The sequence below is a fragment of the Cololabis saira genome, chromosome 22, assembly GCF_033807715.1.
Source record: "Cololabis saira isolate AMF1-May2022 chromosome 22, fColSai1.1, whole genome shotgun sequence".
Lineage (NCBI taxonomy): Eukaryota > Metazoa > Chordata > Actinopteri > Beloniformes > Belonidae > Cololabis > Cololabis saira.
Genome location: NC_084608.1, coordinates 17,902,159 through 17,924,112, shown reverse-complemented (window position 1 = coordinate 17,924,112; position 21,954 = coordinate 17,902,159). Strand labels below are relative to the sequence as shown.

Sequence of the window (21,954 nt, the reverse complement as noted above, 5' to 3'; positions counted from 1 at the left end):
TGAAAGGTAGCCGTGACATTTCTATTACTGTCCTATCTGGCTTTACGTCATTTTTTTTCAGCTGAGCAGCGGGGGCGCGCACGGGATAATGCGTACACGTTCACGCTCCCCTGACACAAGATGTCAGTTATAAACAGTCGATAGTTGGCAACAATAAAATGAGGAAAAAAATTGACAAACTTCCTCTTATATATCACTGACTAGATTAAGTGAACCACAAAATGCTACTAGGGGTTAATGAAGGAAATTAATGAATTAAGATGGAAAACACAGTATATCCAAGGTTGAAAGACACCTGCTAAATTTGGAATATCCTAAATCAATTATATTTATTCAATTTTGTTCCCGTTAAAGTCAAATCCAATAGTTTGGGGTTAAAATTAACAAATTCGTTGAGTTTCCTAGAAATACACAGCTAGCACTCAAAAATAAAGACTAGGCTATAACCCAATACAAACATTAGTTTTTACTCACCTTGAAATTAAGACCCTTACTAAGATTCTCTATGATGGAGAGCTATCAAAATGTGCAAAAAGCTGTTAAAATAAACTCCACCTCATTTACCACGTGCAAATATAAGACATAAATACAAAAGGATTAACATTCATGTTAAGTGGCATTTTACACACTTATCAAGAGCAATGGAGAAACCTGATGTCTTTAAATCATTACATAGTAACGTATTCATCATGTCCATTTTATTAACTCTCATCACATTGTAACATGTCACATTTCATACTTCAAAAGGCTGATTTCCATTTTATTAAATAGGAATAGAATAAATATTCACTTCTGAGCTGTTTACCCACAAGCCTCCGAGGTGGACACTGACTGAACAGGTTTCTCAGAACCAGGTTTTATGGACACTAGGCCTTCCCTTCGCACACAAACACACACACACACTAACAATGAAAGCATACACACGGATCACTCACACATTCTTACATACTATACTGCATTGCTCCTGCAGTTTTGATAGCAACATATTAACTGCACAGATGTAATATTTCCTGTTTAAGCATAAAGTGACTATTGGTGGAAACGAGTCCACAATCCTCTTTTCACACTAGAAATGCAATTATCTGTGCATGTAGCCCAACATAAAATTAAAACATAAAAGACAATGAAGAAATATATTACTCCAAGGCAGATGCTATGAACATAAACATTTCAGAACTTGTTTCATGAATAAGTATTTTTAGTTTGCTGGACAACCGTAAAAACTAAATTTAATTTGTTTAATTATTTAAATGCCATCTCGCAGCTTGGTCAGCAATATTAACCCTAAAAGTCATGTTGGGATCTGACATGGCAACAAGATCTGAGAGGACACGAAAATGTTATACTGAAGAGACATTTTGTGTAGAAGTTGATAAAAGAACCAGGAATTACAAAGTAAACATCAATGAACGTCAAAATAATACTTCTTTCACCTCATATTGCACAACACATACAAGCAAGTCTGAACCCCTGATTATCACATGCTGACTGCCTTTCATTTGAACTGCGCTGTTCATATGGGAAACATTTGTGATTTCCAATTTGTAGATTTCATTGGATGATTAACTGATTTCGATGTTGCAGTAAGACTTGGGGCCCGTTCAGACCTGGTGCATAGTGCGTTCTATATGATCCAAATGACAGTGGATGGCACTTCAATACAGATGTGAAAGCAACTGGGCCAATCAGATGTGGTCTGCGATGTTTGATGCTTCCCAAACCACATATCCCAAACTCACAGGATCATTTTAGTCACAGAAATATCACTGCTCATTTTTTGTTAGCATCTCCATCAAAAGGGAACAAAACAGATGGTGCTGTACCAGAGCTCCAGATCTTTCCTGTGAGTCAGTAAGTAGAGTATTTACACTCCTTAAAACCTGTGAATATATATAAGACTTTTAAGAGATGCTGTTTGCGTATGTTTGGTCATTTCCAGGCTTTCTTCAAAGATTAGTTCAAAATGAAAACTGACAACTTTAAAAGCTTCAGATGGTGTATTTTTGTGCATCACTGACACCGAGACACTGAGCTCTGCAAAAATAAACATCAAAAAGCACTATTCTATGCTCTTTTCACTCCTTTCATTTGTCTTTTACATAACTGATGTTATTGATATACTTGTAAATCTGCTGTAAACAAGCCCAGTAAATGAAAAAGGACTTATTGTCTTAATCCTATAGTTCAGATCCATAGAGTATAAATCTTACAGAAAATAAATAAATCAGTAGACTCACTGATACACTGTTTATTTAGCTGATTTTGACAAAGTGACGTGTTTATTTGTATATTGGAAAGTAACAGATATTATCATAGGTGTTCGCTAAAGATGCAGGTGGAGCTGTATTTTTATGCCACGCATTGACATACGTACTTAAGAGATGTCCATTGGTGATCGGATCACTCAGAACACACATAAATACCAGGTCTTAACAGTCCCATGAGGGCTTTAACAAAGAGAAATACAGAATAAATCTTCTTTAAAACTGAACACATAGCTCATACAAATCACAACAAATCATACATTTCTTAATAAACTGTAAAGGATCCCTTTAAAATGTATGTTGAAGCTTTAAAATGGCAAATGTTTAATTAAAAAAAAAAAAAAAACGGACTTCTTGCCTCCGTTCTGAGCAGATGGCATGTGAGTAGTGTTTTACTTGAGAAACCTTAGAAGCATTGGTGAGTTATTTACAGATTATATTGAATAAATCAAGTCTGAATTATTTGCATTGTCCAGTTGGGTAAAAGTGATGTCACAGGTATCAGACATCTAAGTTAATTTGAAACTATTTAGCAGCTGCTCCAGAGCGCCCTAACGCATCAATGCCATCACTGACATAAGGATCTCTGAAGGTTTATGAAAGGAATAGCAACCAAGGTCATAAGAAGAGGGAAATAGACAAGCTGTTGAAAACAAAAATTCTAAAAAAATAAAGTTTTGTTAATTCTCTGGATTTATTGTTTCACTTCTCCACACTGTTTTTGTTCAACCTTCCTCAACACAATGGATATTTTCAAAGAAATTAACCCATCAAAGCTATTTACATGCAAAGCCCACTCGGGTTTGCTCAGTTCAGCCAGCCGGGAGCAGGATGGTTTTGCTTTAGGGCGAACAGGTCAGTCACGATGCACTGAAAGTATAGGCTGCCTGCAGATGGGGCAGGTGTTGTTTTCAGACAGCCAGCGGTCAATACAGTGGATGTGGAATTCGTGGGAGCAGGGCAGACGGCGAAGCTTGTTGCCTTGAGCATATTCATTGATGCAGACGCTGCATGCACGACCTATTTCACCTTCCAGGCTGGCCTGACCATAAGTGCGGGTTGATAGATTGTCAATCTGTTCTTTGGTCAGGCCTCTGGGATGTTCATCATCTTCCTCATCGTTGAGCAAAAAAAAGTGTGCCAACCGCAAAATCGGTAGGGTGCCGTTTTCTACTAGATTGTTGGTGTCTCTGTTGTTGGGCCGGCCCTCTGTGGTGCTCACTACTGCTCCCCCAAGTCTGGCCTGCCCATTCTGCTCATCATCATTCCCCACAAGCCCCACCCTCTCCTGAACAGCCTCACCTGTACCGAGCTGGCCAGCTGCACTCTCATTTGTTTGTAGATTATTGACAGGACTGGTGTTGCCATTTGTACCACCGACATCGGCGTGGCTCGGTGCAACATTTTCAGAGTCAGCCTCTGTCTCCATTAGGGAGCTGAGCTCCCCAAATCCAGTCATGATCTGTCGCAGGATGGACCGTAGAGCAGTGGAGTTGGGTTCTCCCAGGCCTGTCTCACTGATGCGCCTCAGTGGAATCCGAATCGTGCTCACGTAAGTGCGGATCCCGGCTCGCTCAGAGCGGGATATGGTGCGTCTAAATCCACCGCTGTCACTTTCAAATGTGACGGTATTCTCAGCAACCCGTGCGCGGGATCGTGTTCTGCTGGCGATGCTGTCCCGATCGCGGTTCTCACCGGGTCGAATCCTTCTCACTTGCAGATCTAACATGATGGTAGGATGCCGTCTCACTGCTGAACTTCCCGCTCCTGATGCGTGTGATTCACTCTGACGTTCTACTGTCTCCACAGCTGATTCTGTTGCCGCTGCAGGTTCTGACCCAGTCTCCATCGACACGGAGGTTGTGACGCTGCTCGGCTCAACAGCATGAACGGCAGAAGCGCTGAGGCCGCTGCCAGATGGCGGAGAGATACTGACGACAGATGCTCTGTGTAACGGGGAACGACTTCGTCTCGACATGCGAGATGAAACACTGTTCCCTGTCGCAGCCCTGCGTGCGCGGCCGCGTGATCGAGTCCTACTGCCACGTGTTTCGTGTCCTGCGGCTGGGACTTGTGACCCAGACTGAGGTGACACCTGGGGACATTCTAAAGAAGCAGGCATGGTGCTATGCCCCTGCTCCACTTCTACATTCAGGAGCTGGCGCTGAACATGCGAAGTCTGATTAATAGAAGCACTGGGGACAGTGGGGGGAGGTACTAAAGAGTGCAAAGTGGTACCCCTCCGTTGGGAAGCAACAACGGCGGGTGTAGCCTCCAGCAGAGGAGGAGGAACTGCAGAGGGGCTCATGGACAGTGTGGTATTACTGCCTCGTGTGCGCCTTGTCTGCATCCTTCTGCTGATGGCTGGGCGGGGGGAGGGATATGGAGCAGGCCTTGATGTAGCTGAAGGGCGGGAGCTGGATAAGAGGGGAATAGTGTCTATAGAGGGGTCAGTTGTGTTGGAAGCAGTCACAGGTAGCTCAGCTGCATCCGTGTTGTCCACGCTGTCATTATGCTCTCCTGGCTCTGGTTGATCGTGGTTTATATTGATCTCCAGGCTAAAACGGAACTCTCCACTGTTAGGGTTGGTCCGACTGACGGCACGCCACGTTTGGTTGCCACTCTGCCCGCTGCGAGTCGCATTACCGGTGCGTCTGAAAGTGTTAAGCCACTCCAGCAAGGAATCACCATTAGATGTTTCTGGTCCGGGCTCCGTGCCTCCTGTGGGAGGAAAAATAAATAAATAAATAAGTGCTTGTGTATATATATTGTAAGTAAGCTAGTGTGTACTTGACATGAAGGAAATCACAAATATAAAAATAAGACTGCTTTCTAAAATCTAGTGTGATTGAATTTCTTTGAAATCAATTTGTTAAGTTTAAATGAATCTAAACATATATATATATATATATATATATATATATATATATATATATATATACATATTATACACACACACACACACACACACACACACACACACACACACACACACACACACACACACACACACACACACACACACACACACACACACACACACACACACACACACACACACACACACACACACACACACACACACACACACACACACACACACTTTGTGATGTTCTGTAAAATAGTTTATAATAACCATACCAAATCCTACAGTGAAAGCCAGATTAGGAGAGGTCAAAGTCACATTACTACCTGCCCCTCGTCTCCCTGCAGCAGCTCTCTCCTCTCCCTCCCCACTACTACTCTGATGCTCTCCAGAGTCAGCAGTCTGCAAACGCTGCTGCGTGCGAGGCTGAGAAGATGAGCGCTCTTTTGCTCCGTCCAAACGCTGCTGAAGCTCCTCCGCAGTCACTTCCCCTGTAAAACACACAGTGCATATGGATATACAGACTGTATACCAGAGCAACTATCTCTGTCTATATTTTATAAGTATATTTACTTATAAAGACTAGACTTGGGCTCGCATTGCAGAGAAAAACTACCCCTCATCCCCTCTCTGTTGTGAGATGAGAAGTATCTAAAGCAGACAAACCCCTAAACCAGGTGATCCAGGTGACCCTAAACTAGGGGATCTTGACACATGTGGGCTGAAGTCCGGTAGAGATGGATGTATAAAAGGGAGACATGGATGATGGAGAGTAATGTGCTTACTGTTCATTTAAATAACGATATGGTCACTTATTGGTATTCCGTCATCTGCTGTCCGAGCCAAGAATGAAATATCAAGTATCAAAATATCAAATATATCAAATATTAAGGTGCTTTGGTGGGAGTTGTGAGTCAGTGACTCAGGTGTGAAGATGGTTGTGTTCAAATTTTTAAAAACCAATAAGAACAGAATCTTACTTTCAACTGGTGCAAATCAAATTTTGCCTGTATAACTTCTGCTTCTTCTATCACTATGTGCATCTGTTCAAATACAAGTGACCACTAGCCCTCTGGTGTTAGTGCTGTGTATGTGCTATATAATGACAAAGCATCACTGCTTACATGTCCATATGTAAAAACAGCTAACATGCCTCAATAAACTCACTTGTGTCTTTCCTTATGTGTATGTGTGCATCGACGTTGGAGAGAGAAAAAAAAGTCGGTGTGTGTTGGGGGTGGGGGGCGATCAAATGTTAAGAAAATGCTGACCAGCTAAACTAGTAAACAAGTTTTATTATGCACTACTACTGCTGTCATTTTATCCAAAGAGACTTGCATGTGAGAGAACAAACACACGGAGAGCAATTAGGGTTAAGGGCCTTGCTCAGGGGCCCAAGGTGGTTCATCTTGGTTGCCATTCTGTGACTTGAGTGCTCCAGTCCAAAGTAAACCTCTGTAGCCACTAGACTACCACTGCCCCCAAATATGGAAATATGGACCCTCAAAAAAAAAAAAAACTTTTAGAGCTGTGATCACATTACTATGAAACTGATATTTATTTTTCTCTTTTGTTTTTCTTTAGTCTGGCAAGCCAATATAATTTTTTTTAACTTGGTAAGGCATTTCATTTACAGCAGACAACTATTATGATATATTGTTTCTTTAACAAAAAGATAAATTCAGTCATTAAGAAATTATTTCCAAAAATTGAATCATGTCACAGGACCTCCTCTAACAACCTTCAAATTTCAAAATAAGAACCCTACAGACTTACAGTGGATTACTTTGTTTTCTGCCAATAAAAATCCAAATGAAAATTACATTTAGTGCATCTCACTTTATCTGAGAATTAAGGGATCATAGGTTGGTGTTCATTTTGATTGTGTAGTTTTTTGGCCACTCAAACGTCCTTATTTTACAGCTGACGGCATATAGAGACCAAAGTAACCCATCCAGCTTGAAGGAGGGCTTGTTTTCTTTAAAACAACTTCCATTTATAAGGTTGTTAATACCTGATGGTCTTATCTTCAAGTAACTTGAGGCAGTTATACTGCATTTCAAGTATTAGGAAGTTAGGGCACTCGGTTGAATTTGAGCTATCTTGAAATCCTGCTTTCTGGACTAATGAGCTCTTGTTTACAAATCAATGGAGATGTTTTCAATTTGAAAACTTTCTGTTTCAACTCACATTGAATAACTCCGATTCTGACTCCAGGAAAGCATATGTGGCTGTGATATCAATAACTGTCCTTGACCTGAATCATTGTGCAGCTCACGTCTCAAAGGTTGACTGGCACAGAATCTGATACATTTAACACAGACAGAGGACCGAACCCCCAGATTTTCCACTTAAGCGACCCAACCTCAGATAAAGTGGAGGAAAATTGATGGATAGATTTTGGCCTATGTAAATGTATTCAAAACATCAAAGCGAAAACGGCTTAGAACCAGCTGGCCCCCATAGTATGATCAGCAATAATCCTTTAAAACATTGTGAGTCTGAATCACAGCAGAGCATTTTGTGTGTTATGACTGGAATAAATAATACAAGTAATTGTGCAAAGTACCACAAACCAATAATCACTACAACTAACTACAACCCTCAATCAGGAACACAACAGGTTTGGCAAAAAAGATTACAGGACACTGGAATGACAGCAAAAATCAAGGAACTGTTGGCTGCTTGCGTCAAGGGAAAAATGCATCTATTTTAAAATTGCTGAAGCAAATCAAGTGATTAATAAAGTTAAATCACTCAAGAAAAAAAAAAGTACTTCCTTAATGATCACCATGGCTGAAGTAGCAGTGGGTGACAATTTTAAATAGGATAACGGGGGACAGAAAGTTCGAGAAAAAGAGGAGATGCCGAGCCGCCAGAGCTGCACTGTGGGAGTGGGTCAGTCAATGCTGCTGACTCTCACAGGCAGCTCTACTGGTCAAGGGAAAGGAATTCTGTCCCTGCCTCTGGATTCAGGAGCAGGATAGCAGTGAGCGACAGAGCTGGGCATATTATGATATGTGCAGCAGTTCCATTATCAACCAGGACTTCTCAACCGGCTTCAGCTTGTGATCTAAACTGCTCACAGTCCTGCATCTGAGTGAGAAGTTTGAATATAGAATCAGGACTGAAGAGACAGGTGGCAGGAGCAGCCAGTTAGCTTCATAATGACCAACAGGCTACATGATCTTACATATCACATTTAGCCTAAAGGAGTCTGCATGTTGGCTAGCATTAATTTAACGGTATGTAAAATATGTCTGCAATCCTCTTGTTTTTTTTGCTCCTGTGTTGCAAAATTGCTATACAGTTGTTGTGGCTGGAAAAAACAAAAGCTCAGATAGTCACTGCTCATGGCTGGACAAACATAAACAAGCTGATGATCAATTGATGCATCTGTGAACATAATGCATTTCTTGACAACCTTTTACAAATGAAATATTCGCGAATAAAACCACAACAACAGTCCTAATCAGTAAACAAACAATATGTGATGTTTCTCACCAGGGGTGCCCAGCAGGTTGCTGTCTCTCATCAGGCGGTACTCCTCCTCACTCAATTCATTGATGAAGTGGTAGTATGCCTCCTCTCGTCGAAGACGCTCTGCCTGCCTCCGCCTTTCATCTCCCCCACCAGGAGGGTCCATCACCATGGAAAGTGCTGGGAGGCAGATGAGCAAGGATGTCATATTGAGATGGACTGTCATCAAAGAATACCCACAAAAGCTTCACATAAATTAAACATTTTCGCTACGAAATGATGCAAAGCATCATAAAAAAAAGACAACAAGTAATAACTATTTTATTGTACATTGGACAGATCACAGAGGTAAGAGAAAACATGAAGTTGGATCTGGCTATACTGTATATAATGCAGTAGCTAGGGCAAAAGGCAATGCAAAAGAAAGCGTTTCAATTAACACTCCCTTGCAGTGCAGTGACAATTTAAGGCCGACTGTTAAATCCACGCCTTCCATTTTCTATCGAGACTCCACCAGCATTTTGTCTGAGTGAAGCTGCGACTAGTTCTGCTGACATTTAGCCTGCACACAATAACTGATCTATTTTCACACGCAAACAAATATTCACCTCCTTTATAATTGTCCACGCCCGATATTATTCATAATGAAAACATATCCAAATAGGCTTAATGCAAGCTAATATTAACCCGGTGACAGTTCTATGTACGGAAGGCCATGTTGAAGGCAGGGCAATAAAGCATCAAGACTGGCGTTGTCATCCTGCCCATCGACCAATCACAGCCTAGTCTCGGTGATTGACGTGTCAGGCGGCCTATCGCTGCGCTGCAGAGGCGGTGCCATGACAATCTAAAGGTAGGATGCTTCCTTCCATGTAGTAGACGAAAGGCGAAGGAGGAAAGACAAAGAATGTTGTAAGCACAATTAAAACAACTCAAGTCACTGACATAACACGCCCGGTATACACACACGACGTTGCAACGCAAACACATCGATCAGTTCCGCAGGCATTTCGGAAACAGCGGAGAGTCAATGCGCAATGCTTCAGCTGCTAAGCAGCATCTCAGCAGCGTTAGCCATCAGTCGACACCAAAGTACGACGCTGAAAAATACATAATGTGATAAGAAGACAGTTTTATCACGTGGGTAACGTGCCGGGGGCATAAAACTTGACGGTAGCGGACTTTAATACGTGGTGACAGAGGCATTTTTTAGTAAAAAATAAGTACCTGACAAAGCAGCTGTAATATGGACGGTTCGCTCAGCTCTTCTTCCTCACGCCAAGATGGGACCAGTGGTACGACCTCACGTCGTCCGGCGGAAACAAGCTGCCGGACAGGAGTTCCTCCTCTGGAATCACAACGTCAACAAACACCTGCACACTTTTTACGTGGGTTTGTTTTTTTGGTATGTCTTAATGTTACAATTATGATTAGCAGGATTGTATATGTATCACTGAATTTCTATACATTTTATACCTTTAGGTGGTAATCGTGATCTAGTCTCTTGTAGTTTCAAACATGAACCACTAACACAAGAAGTTCCCTCTATTCAATATATTACTAAATGCTAAAGGCTTAAATCAGACTTTCGAGGCAACCAGTGACTTCTAACGTGTGTGTGTGTGTGTGTGTGTGTGTGTGTGTGTGTGTGTGTGTGTGTGTGTGTGTGTGTGTGTGTGTGTGTGTGTGTGTGTGTGTGTGTGTGTGTGTGTGTGTGTGTGTGTGTGTGTGTGTGTGTATATACATACAGGACTGTCTCAGAAAATTTGAATATTGTTATAAAGTTGTTTATTTCTGTAATGCAATTAAAAAAACCAAAATGTCATACATTTTGGATTCATAACAAATCAATTGAAATATTGCAAGCCTTTTATTATTCTAATATTGCTGATTATGGCTTAGAGTTTAAGATTAAGATTTCAAGAATATTCTAATTTTTTGAGATAGGATATTTGAGTTTTCTTAAGCTGTAAACCATGATATCAGAAATATTAAAATAATAAAAGGCTTGCAATATTTCAGTTGATTTGTAATGAATCCAGTGATGACATTTTTGTTTTTTTTAATTACATTACAGAAAATCACAATATTCTAATTTTCTGAGACAGTCCTGTATATATATATTTGTAATCGTGATATAATCTCTTGTAGTTTTAAATATAAACCACTAACACAAGAAGCTCCCTCTATTCAATATAATCCTAAACATGAACACTCTTCAAAAGGCTTTCTGAATAAATTACTAATTTGACCATGGTCCTCTGAACTTGAACCTAAATAAAACTTATGTGTATATATATAAACTCCACAGATAACTCCAGATAGATAGATAGATAGATAGATAGATAGATAGATAGATAGATAGATAGATAGATAGATAGATAGATAGATAGATAGATAGATAGATAGATAGATAACATAATAAGATAATCCTTTATTTCTCCCTCAATGGGGAAACTCTTTGTTTATCAGCAAAAATAAACAAAGAGTTTATATGTATATAAACTATATATATATATATATATATATATATATATATAAAATATACATATAAACAAAGAGTTTATATGTATATTTTATATACACACATGCAGGGAAGGGGTAAAAAAATGTAGAAAATATATATAATTACGAGAGATAGAGAGTATGAGGAATCATTCACTGTAAACCAAATTTACCCAAGGGTACAATAAATAAATCTAATCTAATCTAAAGATAGAAATTGCAGTGTGTTTTTCATGTTTTTATTTTATTTATTGTTTACTCTTAGAAATTTAAGGCAATCGTTTGACTTTGTAAGTATTGTCAGATTCATACAATAGGATTAGTGAATGAGTATAATCTCTGTGATCCAAATGATCCTTCTCTTCATTTTCATTTGTAATTTTTCTCAATCAAATCATCTAAAAAGTTTTTTTTTTTTTTATCAAACTTACAGTCAGGTCTTCTTTTCTTCTCTTTTTAATTGCAATTGGATCTGTGTATGTTTTGTAACTGGAATTGTATGTTATTGTGTATTGTTGTTTATATTGTACTTTTTAAATAGGACCCCAGGAAGACTAGCCTGGCGTTTGTGCGTCGGCTAATGGGGATCCTTAATAAACATAAAACATAAAACAAAAAACATAAAAAATAAAACAGCAGAGCTCAGATTTCCAGGTTTCCACGTGGTGGAGTCCTTCTACTCTCTGCTGTCTCCTTCTCTGCTGCAGGTCTGTCTGACTGCGCGACGTTTTACGACAACGCTGCGCCGGAATACGACGTCGTTACGGACTGAAGTGCGTCTCTCTGGAGCAGACACCGGCTGAGAGAAACGCAGCAACAACAGAAAGAAATACAAATATTCCAGCTCTTTTCCACTCGGGCCATCCACGAGCACCGCGCATCCCTCTCACAACAGTAAAGTCGACCCGCAAACTCGATGTGGAAGCTGGGCTGAAGGAGGAAAAGGGCCACGCTGGGCAAGGAAACTAGCTGAAATACCAAACCGAGCTGGTCGGACGAGCCGAGTTGCCTCCCAAGCGACGCTTTTAAAGAAAAAAAAAAGGAAAGGGCGCACATATCTAGCCTAAATTGAGGTGAAAAATGGACTATGATTTTAAAGTGAAGCTGACCGGCGAAAGGGAGCGTGTGGAGGACCTGTTTGAGTACGAGGGATGCAAAGTGGGAAGAGGCACCTACGGTCATGTGTACAAGGCGAAGAGAAAAGATGGGTGAGTTGTTGACCAGCAGGGCCTGCAGGCCCCCTCTCCTAAACACATTTAAATGACTTTTTTCCCTTCAACACAGCTTGCGGATGAGGATTTCAGCTGCAAATTTAATACACTGAAAGATTAGAGGGTTGAAAGTGGCTCCACTGTTGCGATGCTACGAGGCTTTGTGTAGCTCTGGCATATTAGTCCATGGGCCAGACCAGATATCAGCACCACTCAAGGTGACCAAACTTACTTATGATTTTTGAAAAGATCCATGTCTATAGATGATATTTTGGTAAGATAACCCTTCCTGAGTGGCAGCTGTATCATAGTTATCAGCTCATGAAATTACCCACCCCCTTCAGGTTAATTGATGATTCTAAATTGGGTGAATTATACATTTCCTGAATCCTTATGGTCCTGTGAGTATTCCAGTTTTTTTTTGTATTTTGTGTTCTAATGTTGTTTATAAAACTAAGCTGGTTCCTTATCTCATTGTTATGTCCTTTATGTCGTGTATTTGCATGATAAAGACCAGTTTGTGACATTAGCCTAGTAGTGGCTGTTTATAGTTTCATAGGAGCCTAATGATGCTCTTCTAGTTTAAGGCTCACATTGACCGGTAACAACAATATAGTAGGGGTATATTATACATTTCCTGAATCCTTATTGTCCTTTAAGTATTCCAGTTTTTGTATTTTATGTCTCTGTTGTTCCTAGAAGACACAGGGCTAAAAGATAGTATATCATTTAGGCGAAAATGGTGTAAAAATGTGTGTTGTTTATAGTTTAAAGAGCTGCAGTGACCTCTATGTTGGTCAGAAAGATTCACATTTTAGCTTGAATGAATGCTTAAAAGGTCCCATTTAAAATGATACCAAAGACAATATTGTGAAACATTGACAGATATCCTGTACAGGAGTCTAAACCAGGATATGCACCAGCATCTAAAATTTAATTTTCTGAAGGGGGTGGGTAACTTCATGAGCTGATAACTATGATCCAGCTGCCACTCAGGAAGGGTTATCATACCAAAATATCATCTATAGACATGGATATGTTCAAAAATCATAAGTAAGTTTGGTCACCTTGAGTGGTACTAACAAGTGAAATTTTGGGCCCTGGCCCATGGACTTTATGTGATTGAACCTTTCCACCTCCCCTCTCTCCTGCATAGAGACTGTGTTGTTACATTGTGAATATGTATCACACTTTATATCCCTTCTTGTGATGTGGTAATTGTAAGATTTTAGCACTTGCGTGTGCACCTGTTGATGGTCTCAGGTGGTAGCTTTAATAATTTACAAGTACACTTTTATACGGCTATGCAATCACTTGGAATACCCTGTGTGTGTGGGTTTTATGATGGCTATTCATAATAACATCTGCTCAGTATTGTTCGGGTTAGTTTTTAATTCAAATGTGCTGGAGATTTGGTTTAAATAAGCAGTTTGTTGTTATTCTGAGGGTGTTATTGAGGTAGTCTCAGGGTTTGGGAAATATGGTGAAGTTTACAGTTATTAAGTGTTGATTATGCAGAGATTTCTACATAAAAAACATTGTGAGAGTAACAGTTTTTAATTCCGTGAGTGGTATTTCTAGCTGATGATGCTTCCGTTAATGTAGTTAATTGTAGGATATTGTGATGATGGGAAGTTGATAATCTCCTATTGTTTAAACTTTGCAGTTTAAGAAGAAGATTTTTTCTTGTTATGTTCAATGATATATTTTTTAAAACATTACATTATACCATGCGTCTCCATGTGTACTTTTGATAAGAGTTGGAGCATAATGTGAAAACTCCACCACAGGAGGGAATTGCCTTTATCTACATTTATGTTAAAAATGTAAATCTGAAATGGCAGTTCAGCCAAAATTAGAGTAAAATAATTGACACACTGAAAATTAACTAAATACCGTGCAATATACAAGTTTATGTTTTAAGTTAATTTATGATATTTTTGTCCTTATTTAAACTAATACTTGTATTTTTCTGTAAAATAATTGTATTTTTGTTAACGTGTAGTTGGGCCTTTTAGAAAAATTGATGTGAAGTACAATTATGGAAAGTTTAACGCAAGCTTGTCAAGACACCTCCACACCTTCCTTTCTGAGTCTACTGTTCTTCCCATTGGGATTCCTGTAAGAATCTTAGCCATGTCCAGACCAAAGATGGGGAGAGTGTGAGCTACCAGACCCATACAAGGGCCATTATCACAGCCTGGGCAATAGTGACAGCAGCAACCACAGAGAAAAACAGCCCTGAAGTATTTAAAGATGTTTGTATTGCAGCTGTTTATGAGTTTCTCCGAGTCAAATTGTGCTGCAGTATTTGGCAAAGTCCTGAGGAGGGACAAAGCATTGGTTTATGAGATGATTTAGGCCAGGGAGAGGGAGGGCTGGTAACCAATTCATTCAAGTGAGAGCCAGTCCCTTTGCTCTGTTTGTCCCTCACCAGCTGCCAGACAGGGCCTGCTTCCTCTCCCCCTCTATTGTTTTGAGCCTCAGAGGTGAGCTTGATTACACAAATCTGGAGGTAATGCAACTCAGCCTCTTCTCAAAGTCCCTGTGCCAGCTGCCAAGTGCCCCCCTTTATTTCTGTTTCTGCCTGCAGTCTGGTCTGGTTTTGATGTTGTCTTGCCTCTGTGTGTGTGTAGGAAGGACGATAAGGACTACGCCCTCAAGCAGATTGAAGGCACTGGCATCTCCATGTCAGCCTGCAGAGAGATTGCAGTAAGAACACGTTTTATTATTGTGTTTCGTTTGGAAATAGCACATTTTTCCTTCATTTGAAAACAATCAGAGTATTTTGGAGTATTCTTAAGACTCTTTTGTTGTATTCATTGTATTTGTTGTCTATTGTGCTTATATTCATGAGCACTAGTTATTCCGAATGTTTCCATACTTTAACCACTTTCAATCGGCTTGTATTATTGTCATTCATACTTTTCTCCTTGGGAACACTTTGTAACTCTCTGAATGGATTCATGTGTTACAGTTGCTGCGGGAGCTGAAGCACCCAAATGTTATCTCACTGCAGAAGGTTTTTCTGTCACACGCGGACCGTAAAGTATGGCTACTATTTGATTATGCGGAGCATGATCTCTGGGTAAAAAGCAAATACACACCGTGGCTACAAAACACAACTTATCAAACATGTTACGATACCACAATTAAATAGAGTTTATTGGTATACTTTTTGCATAAAGCACTTCAAGCATTTTTTTCAATGCATGTTTGAGCCACAAATTTCCATGCAATATCCAAGAAATACTCTTAATTTCGTTAGGTCATATATAGTAGATCATTATTCTGTATTTTCTGCATGTCTTTTAAAATAGTGTCCTTTTATAGATGCATAATTGCACCAAATTCTGTCAGTTATGAGGAACGAGACTGAAAATGGTGCTAATTATGCACTGCTAAGTATCATTAAAACACAGACACATACCAAGGAGTACTGCACATTTGGTCGTGAAACCCCTGCTCCATTACAGTTGGCAGTTACAACTGGCAGAATATCAGAGTGGTTAAATACCATTTTCCGCCACAGCTCCAACATTCGCATTCTCCTTCCAAAGAAGTGGAAACAGATGCCTAAACATCAGCCATATCCATCTTTCCTGTACCAAACTTACGTTGGTGGCCAGGTGTGTAGGAAAGGAAATGTACATTCAGATGACACTGACTGTTGTTTTGTCTTGACTATTGTTTCCCATAGCACATTATAAAGTTTCACAGAGCATCCAAGGCCAACAAGAAGCCACTTCAGCTGCCTAGAGGAATGGTCAAGTCTTTGCTCTACCAGATTCTGGATGGCATCCATTACCTCCATGCCAACTGGGTCCTCCACAGAGACCTTGTAAGAGGATTAGGGTTGGGGAGCAGAGAGAAAAGTGGAGTGTTTAGCTAAAAAGGAAAACAAGGTAGAACAGTTTCAGGAGACTGAAAGCGATGTGGAAGGCCTACAGAGCAGTGTTTGTCTTAACTCTGATTTTAAATGTTTTGCATGTTAATTAATCCAACACTTTGTGATTTGTTAACATACCTGAGTTGACAAGATTGTGTGATCTAACTAATTCATGATAATACAATATATTTACTTTGTTTGGTTTAAGGTTTATTATTAAAAAAAATAGTAATATATATATATATATATATATATATATATATATATATATATATTTATTAACAGCTGGAATTGTTATTTGTTCTGCATACTAGGGTTCAATGAAGCTTTTTGTCCACTAGAGGGCAGCAATTTATAGTTTTTAGATTTTAATTGACACGCAGTGCTGAAAATAATCATTTAAGCCAAAAAAAAGCCTGCTTCCCTGAAGAGTTCCTCCAACATATGTTGATTAAGAAACCATTGTTTGTATGTTTTTTGCCATCAGAAACCAGCTAACATTTTAGTGATGGGAGAAGGGCCTGAGAGGGGTAGAGTAAAGATTGGTATGTATCATGCTTCATTTTTATTTTTTTTTCCCAGATGTGTTCTTTAAGGTTTGCATTTATTTTATTGACTGACACTGCTATTATGCAGCGGACATGGGGTTTGCTCGTCTCTTCAATTCACCGCTGAAGCCTTTAGCCGATCTTGACCCTGTGGTAGTCACTTTCTGGTACAGAGCACCTGAACTGCTGCTGGGAGCTCGGCACTACACCAAAGCCATCGGTGAGACTTGGCGCAACATCTACAGTCCGTTTCACTGATTTCTGAGCGACAGTTTAGGTAACTGCTCTCTGCTTTCCCCTCAGACATCTGGGCGATTGGCTGCATTTTTGCGGAGCTGCTTACGTCTGAACCCATATTCCACTGTCGCCAGGAGGACATTAAGACTAGCAATCCTTACCACCACGACCAACTGGATCGCATCTTTAATGTCATGGGCTTCCCTGCTGGTGAGATTCCTCTCTCATCAGACTTTTTATCTTAATATTTAGGAAAGGGGGGTTGTATACATTAATGATGTTAATAACTATCTATCATCTCAAATTGTTGAAATGACCATGATGCCTTTTTATGGGGAACAAAAATACTACAAAGGGGTTATCATTTTCTGTTCTTGGCTGAAGCAAATGATTTCCTTGGTTTTGACTTCCCTCTATAATTCAGAAATGTGTTGTCTGTGAACGCCAAACCACAAACTCCATCCTTGAAACAAGTCACAATCGCAGACACTTTTGCTTGAAGCCCTAGATTTAGACCTGTATTTTCCAGTTCACTTAAACTGCTCCTGAAATGCATTTCCCCCCCGTCATATCTGCTGTCCTAGTTGGGCAATGCATTTTTGCAATGCAACGATTTGAGGGCTTTTATATTTTTATTTATTATTCTGTAGAAAATGGGGCATTTTCATATCTATTTGCATAAATGTCATGCTGAGTTTTATTAATAAAAAGTTAAGATCTAATTTATTTGAAACTTTAAAAGCTTGCAAATCCCTTTTTTAATCACTTGGATTAAGTAATGAATTTATTTTTGAAGTTGCATTGAAAATGTAAGTTAGAAAATTCCCTGTGCTCTTCTCTTTTGAGACTGAGTTTCTGTGTGCATATCTTGAGCATTTATACTTGATCAATTTTATTCCACAACTACAACCCAAATTAACTTTTCTTGAAGGGAGGGAGTGTGTACTGTGGTGTAATGCTGTCTTTTCCTCATTTGACAGATAAAGACTGGGAGGACATCAAAAAAATGCCAGAACACTCCACGCTGATGAAAGACTTTAGAAGGAATACGTGAGTCTGCAGAGAGCTTTTGTAGCAGTTTATTTTAAATATCTAAATCAGAATCAAAGCAAAGCATTTTCGCTGATTAAAAGGCATTATGAATATTTGAAAAATTCTTAGTGAATTACAAATTAACTCTGTAATTGCATGCAAGACATTGTAAGATAATTGTCTCCTTATTTTTTGAACAGATACACAAATTGCAGCCTTATAAAGTACATGGAAAAACATAAAGTTAAGCCAGACAGTAAAGCATTCCACTTGGTGAGTTGAACTAACTCAGTAATGGATTCCTTGCATGGATTTGGCTTCACTTGTACATCTGTGGTGGCTTCTTGTTTGAGAATTAAACTGTTACATTTCATTGTAGCTGCAAAAGCTTTTGACCATGGACCCCATCCGTAGAATCACATCCGAACAGGCAATGCAGGACCCCTACTTTTTAGAGGAACCTTTACCCACTTCTGAGTGAGTCACTGCAAACTCGTACATGCATCCAGTGTTTGTTGTTTTTGTATCAGTTTATCTCTTGAGTTCATAACTGGACTCATATGATTGAGGGACCTCATGAAAAGCTCTTTTGGCTAATCAGATCCGAGTCATGAGAATAAATGCTTGTAGATGACAGACTTCTCTCTTTCTCTAGTGTGTTTGCAGGGTGTCAGATTCCTTACCCCAAGAGAGAGTTTTTGACAGAGGAGGAGCCAGAGGACAAGGCAGATAAAGTAAAATATCATTGTGCTGATTACTGTTTCTTTGCTTTTATTCAGCATGGTTGTTTATGTACCTTTTGGGAAATAAACGGAAACACTAGTAAATTGCACAATAGAGTTAAACAATCAATTATTTTCTACACAAACAATGTATAACAACAATTCAAAGTACAAATGCACAGTCTTATATCCCTTGACCTTGTAGAAGAACCAGCAGCAGCAACAGGGAAACAACCACACAAATGGGGCGGGGCACACTGGCAACCAGGACAACAGCCATGCCCAGGGTCCTCCTCTGAAAAAAGTACGCGTTGTCCCACCCACCACTACCTCAGGTGGCCTCATCATGACCTCAGAGTACCAGGTAACTTTGCCTTTTATGCATCTACTTCTTCTGTACCATAATGGCACCCTGCCTGTGCATTCATCCACTTTTTATGATGCTGCCAAACCCAATTAGTCCTTCTTGGGACTGATTGGGTCTACAACAGCTTATAGGCCTGAAACACCCCACCAGTCAGCTAGAACTGTAGAAGATGCCTGTCAGACAAGAGGTGAAACATATTGAAATATCAATTAAAGAAGTCTAGTTGGAATATATTCAAGGTTTTTTAAGTTGGCTATGGCCTGATCATCTTAAAAACATTACCAGGTTCGAAATGTCACAGAAGTCGTCAGACACGGACATCAAAATGTCAAAATTAGGATGAATTTAGTGGTTGGGTTGTTCAAGCTATTGATATCTGACAAACTGTTGTAGATGAAGGCAGCTTAGTTTGTGTGACGGTCAAAGCGAAATTCCATTACAACAAACTAAATAAGGATGTTTGGACGTGTGCAAAATGCCATATTCCAAAACATCCATTGTGATTATTTCTATTATTTATCTAACCCCCACTCTGGCAGCAAGCTGGCCCTGAACACGTTTTCTCTTGCTCAGATGCTTTAAGGTGGACTCAGTCCAGCTTAAAAAATCACTACTGTTGGAAAAATAACGTCTTTTTTTTTTTTCTTCTTAAATTCCATCTGCTTCCTGCTTATACATCCCAGCTCCAGTAATGGCTCTTCCTCCAAAACTGATTCATCACCCCAAAAAACTGTACATATCCCAAATCCTATGACCCTCGTCATTAAAGCATGGTCTTGTACGGTGTGACATTGCTCAGGGAAATTGCTATTTAGGTGAGAAACTGAGAAACTGCCAGGCAAAGGTTACGGTACTGTGGAAAACATCAGCATGGTCATTCTTATTTCGACATAGTTGCTAGCCCTTTTGAGGATCAGGACCTCCAATGCCGCCTACAAGAAGGGATAGAGCTCTCTTCTTCTTAAGGAAGTTTAGGTCCATCATTGGTTGCAGGAAGATGTTGCATATCTAGAAGTCTGTGATGGAGAGTGCAGTTTTATCTGAAATCATCTGTTGAGGCAGTGGCTTAAAGGAACTGAACCAACTGATAAAAGAGGCCGACTGTGTGCTGTGGACAAATCTGGAGCCCCTGGAGCTGATTGTGCAAAGATGAATGTTGCATACATTGCAAACTATAATGAGCTACACTGCACATCGTCTACACAATACAGGGATTTCTTTTCCAAGTTCCATTCAATGCAGAATGCTGTAGAAGGTAATCCCGGCTAACAGTTGTAACCTTCTACAGTGACCCTTTGTAGTGATTTTTATAACTGACCATTTTTTGCTGGAACAATATAATGTCCCCTCATAGATAACCTTGTAGTCTCTTTTATCATATTTTTAGTTTATTGAGCTGTCCAAGAGACCATTCCTGCAGTTTTACGCTCAGTACTAGAGCATTGGGATGTGGATTCATTCATTAAGTAAAATTAAAAAAAGTAAACTTATACATGATCTAAAATCCTTTTTTCTTTCTTTCTTTATCATTGCAGCGATCCAATCCGCATGCTGCCTACCAGAACCCTGGACCAAGCACATCACTGCCCCAAAGCAGCATGGGATACTCCTCTACCTCCCAACAGCCACCCCAGTACTCTCACCAGACTCATCGCTACTGAAGCACAGCCCTTCAACACACACCTGCATTTCTAGATACACACACACACAGCCCTCACCATGCCCACCTGAATGAATGTACTGAGGGATGTGGGGATGTCCAAGGCAACAACCTTCCCACCAACCACCCTGCCCCGCCCCACAGAGAGCACGTTCTCTGAGACTGTGATAGGCCTTAGACAGTCTTCACCTGTTCCAGATAACACACCAAGACCCCAGTATTAGAGACATGACATAGAGCAAAGCCTGATAGGTGAAACACAAGTTGGGAGGATGAAAAGAAAGGCCACATGATTGAATCCAAACTGCTTCCATTACTCATACTCAAGACTATGGCTTAGATTGGAGCACAGACGCTTATCTGTTTTGTCATCCCCTCCCCTCGTCTGGTTCACCTGTTTCCTCCTACACCCCAATCCCAGCCAGTTCACCTCTTCCCGTCAGAGCTTGGATGAGACTGAAAGCTGCTATATGACTGCCAGCGTTGACAGATTCCCGGTCCGTCTGTCCTCCTGTCCGTCTTTCTGTTTATTTTGTGTATATGGTCCCACGAGGGCATCAGCTGAGGACTGAACTGAGCTGCTGTGAAGCATGCTAGGAGGATGCGGAGCCTCTACAGCTGCAGCGTTGAGGGTTTATAAGAGGACAAAAAAAAAAGAATAGTAGTTTATAATTTAATCTGTTTTCATGTTGTTTTTTTTCTTGGCAAGAGTGGAATAGCACCTTGCGTGAGTTGAGCACTTATCAGCTATAGCTGTGGGTAAGCCTTACAACATGATGACACAACCAATCAGTGGCATGGAGGATGGCAGATGGAACATGCATTGTACTGTATTGTACTGAAATATTTTACATGAAGCAAGTATCCTGACAATAAAAATGAAAACAATAATTTTCTTGATATTTTGAGTGTCTGTGTAAAAGCAACATTTTCTCGAAGCAAATGGCATTGAAATTTATACTTGATATTTTTAAGAATTATATTTCTTGGTTTAAAATTTTTAAGAATTTAAATGATTTCACCATTTACAATACATATTATTAGAAGAGTATTTCTGGAGAGGTTTTTAATCAAGGGGAAAGGCATTTAAATTGAATTCAGTGGCCTTTAGGTCCTCGGGCACAAATTAATAAAACAAAGGTACCTTTCAATCTTACATGAACAGATAATAAA

At 39.9% G+C, this 21,954-nt stretch overlaps 2 protein-coding genes across 2 annotated transcripts; one reads left to right on the top strand and one right to left on the bottom strand.

The window, feature by feature from the left end:
- Nucleotides 1-508: 508 nt before the first annotated feature.
- rnf6 (ring finger protein (C3H2C3 type) 6) lies at nucleotides 509-9,913 on the bottom strand. Its single transcript, XM_061713322.1, has 4 exons — nucleotides 9,838-9,913; nucleotides 8,635-8,790; nucleotides 5,457-5,621; nucleotides 509-4,985 (listed from the first exon to the last, which is right to left on the bottom strand). The coding sequence occupies exons 2-4, from the start codon at nucleotides 8,780-8,782 to the stop codon at nucleotides 3,121-3,123; spliced, it is 2,178 nt and encodes a 725-aa protein (XP_061569306.1). The 5' UTR covers nucleotides 8,783-8,790; nucleotides 9,838-9,913; the 3' UTR covers nucleotides 509-3,120.
- A 1,955-nt stretch (nucleotides 9,914-11,868) lies between these two features.
- Nucleotides 11,869-21,672, top strand: cdk8 (cyclin dependent kinase 8). The gene is made up of 13 exons (XM_061713186.1): nucleotides 11,869-12,323; nucleotides 14,963-15,038; nucleotides 15,304-15,414; nucleotides 16,027-16,167; nucleotides 16,703-16,760; nucleotides 16,852-16,983; nucleotides 17,067-17,210; nucleotides 17,981-18,050; nucleotides 18,233-18,305; nucleotides 18,412-18,509; nucleotides 18,688-18,766; nucleotides 18,960-19,118; nucleotides 20,657-21,672. The coding sequence occupies exons 1-13, from the start codon at nucleotides 12,196-12,198 to the stop codon at nucleotides 20,780-20,782; spliced, it is 1,395 nt and encodes a 464-aa protein (XP_061569170.1). The 5' UTR covers nucleotides 11,869-12,195; the 3' UTR covers nucleotides 20,783-21,672.
- The last annotated feature ends 282 nt before the right edge of the window (nucleotides 21,673-21,954 follow it).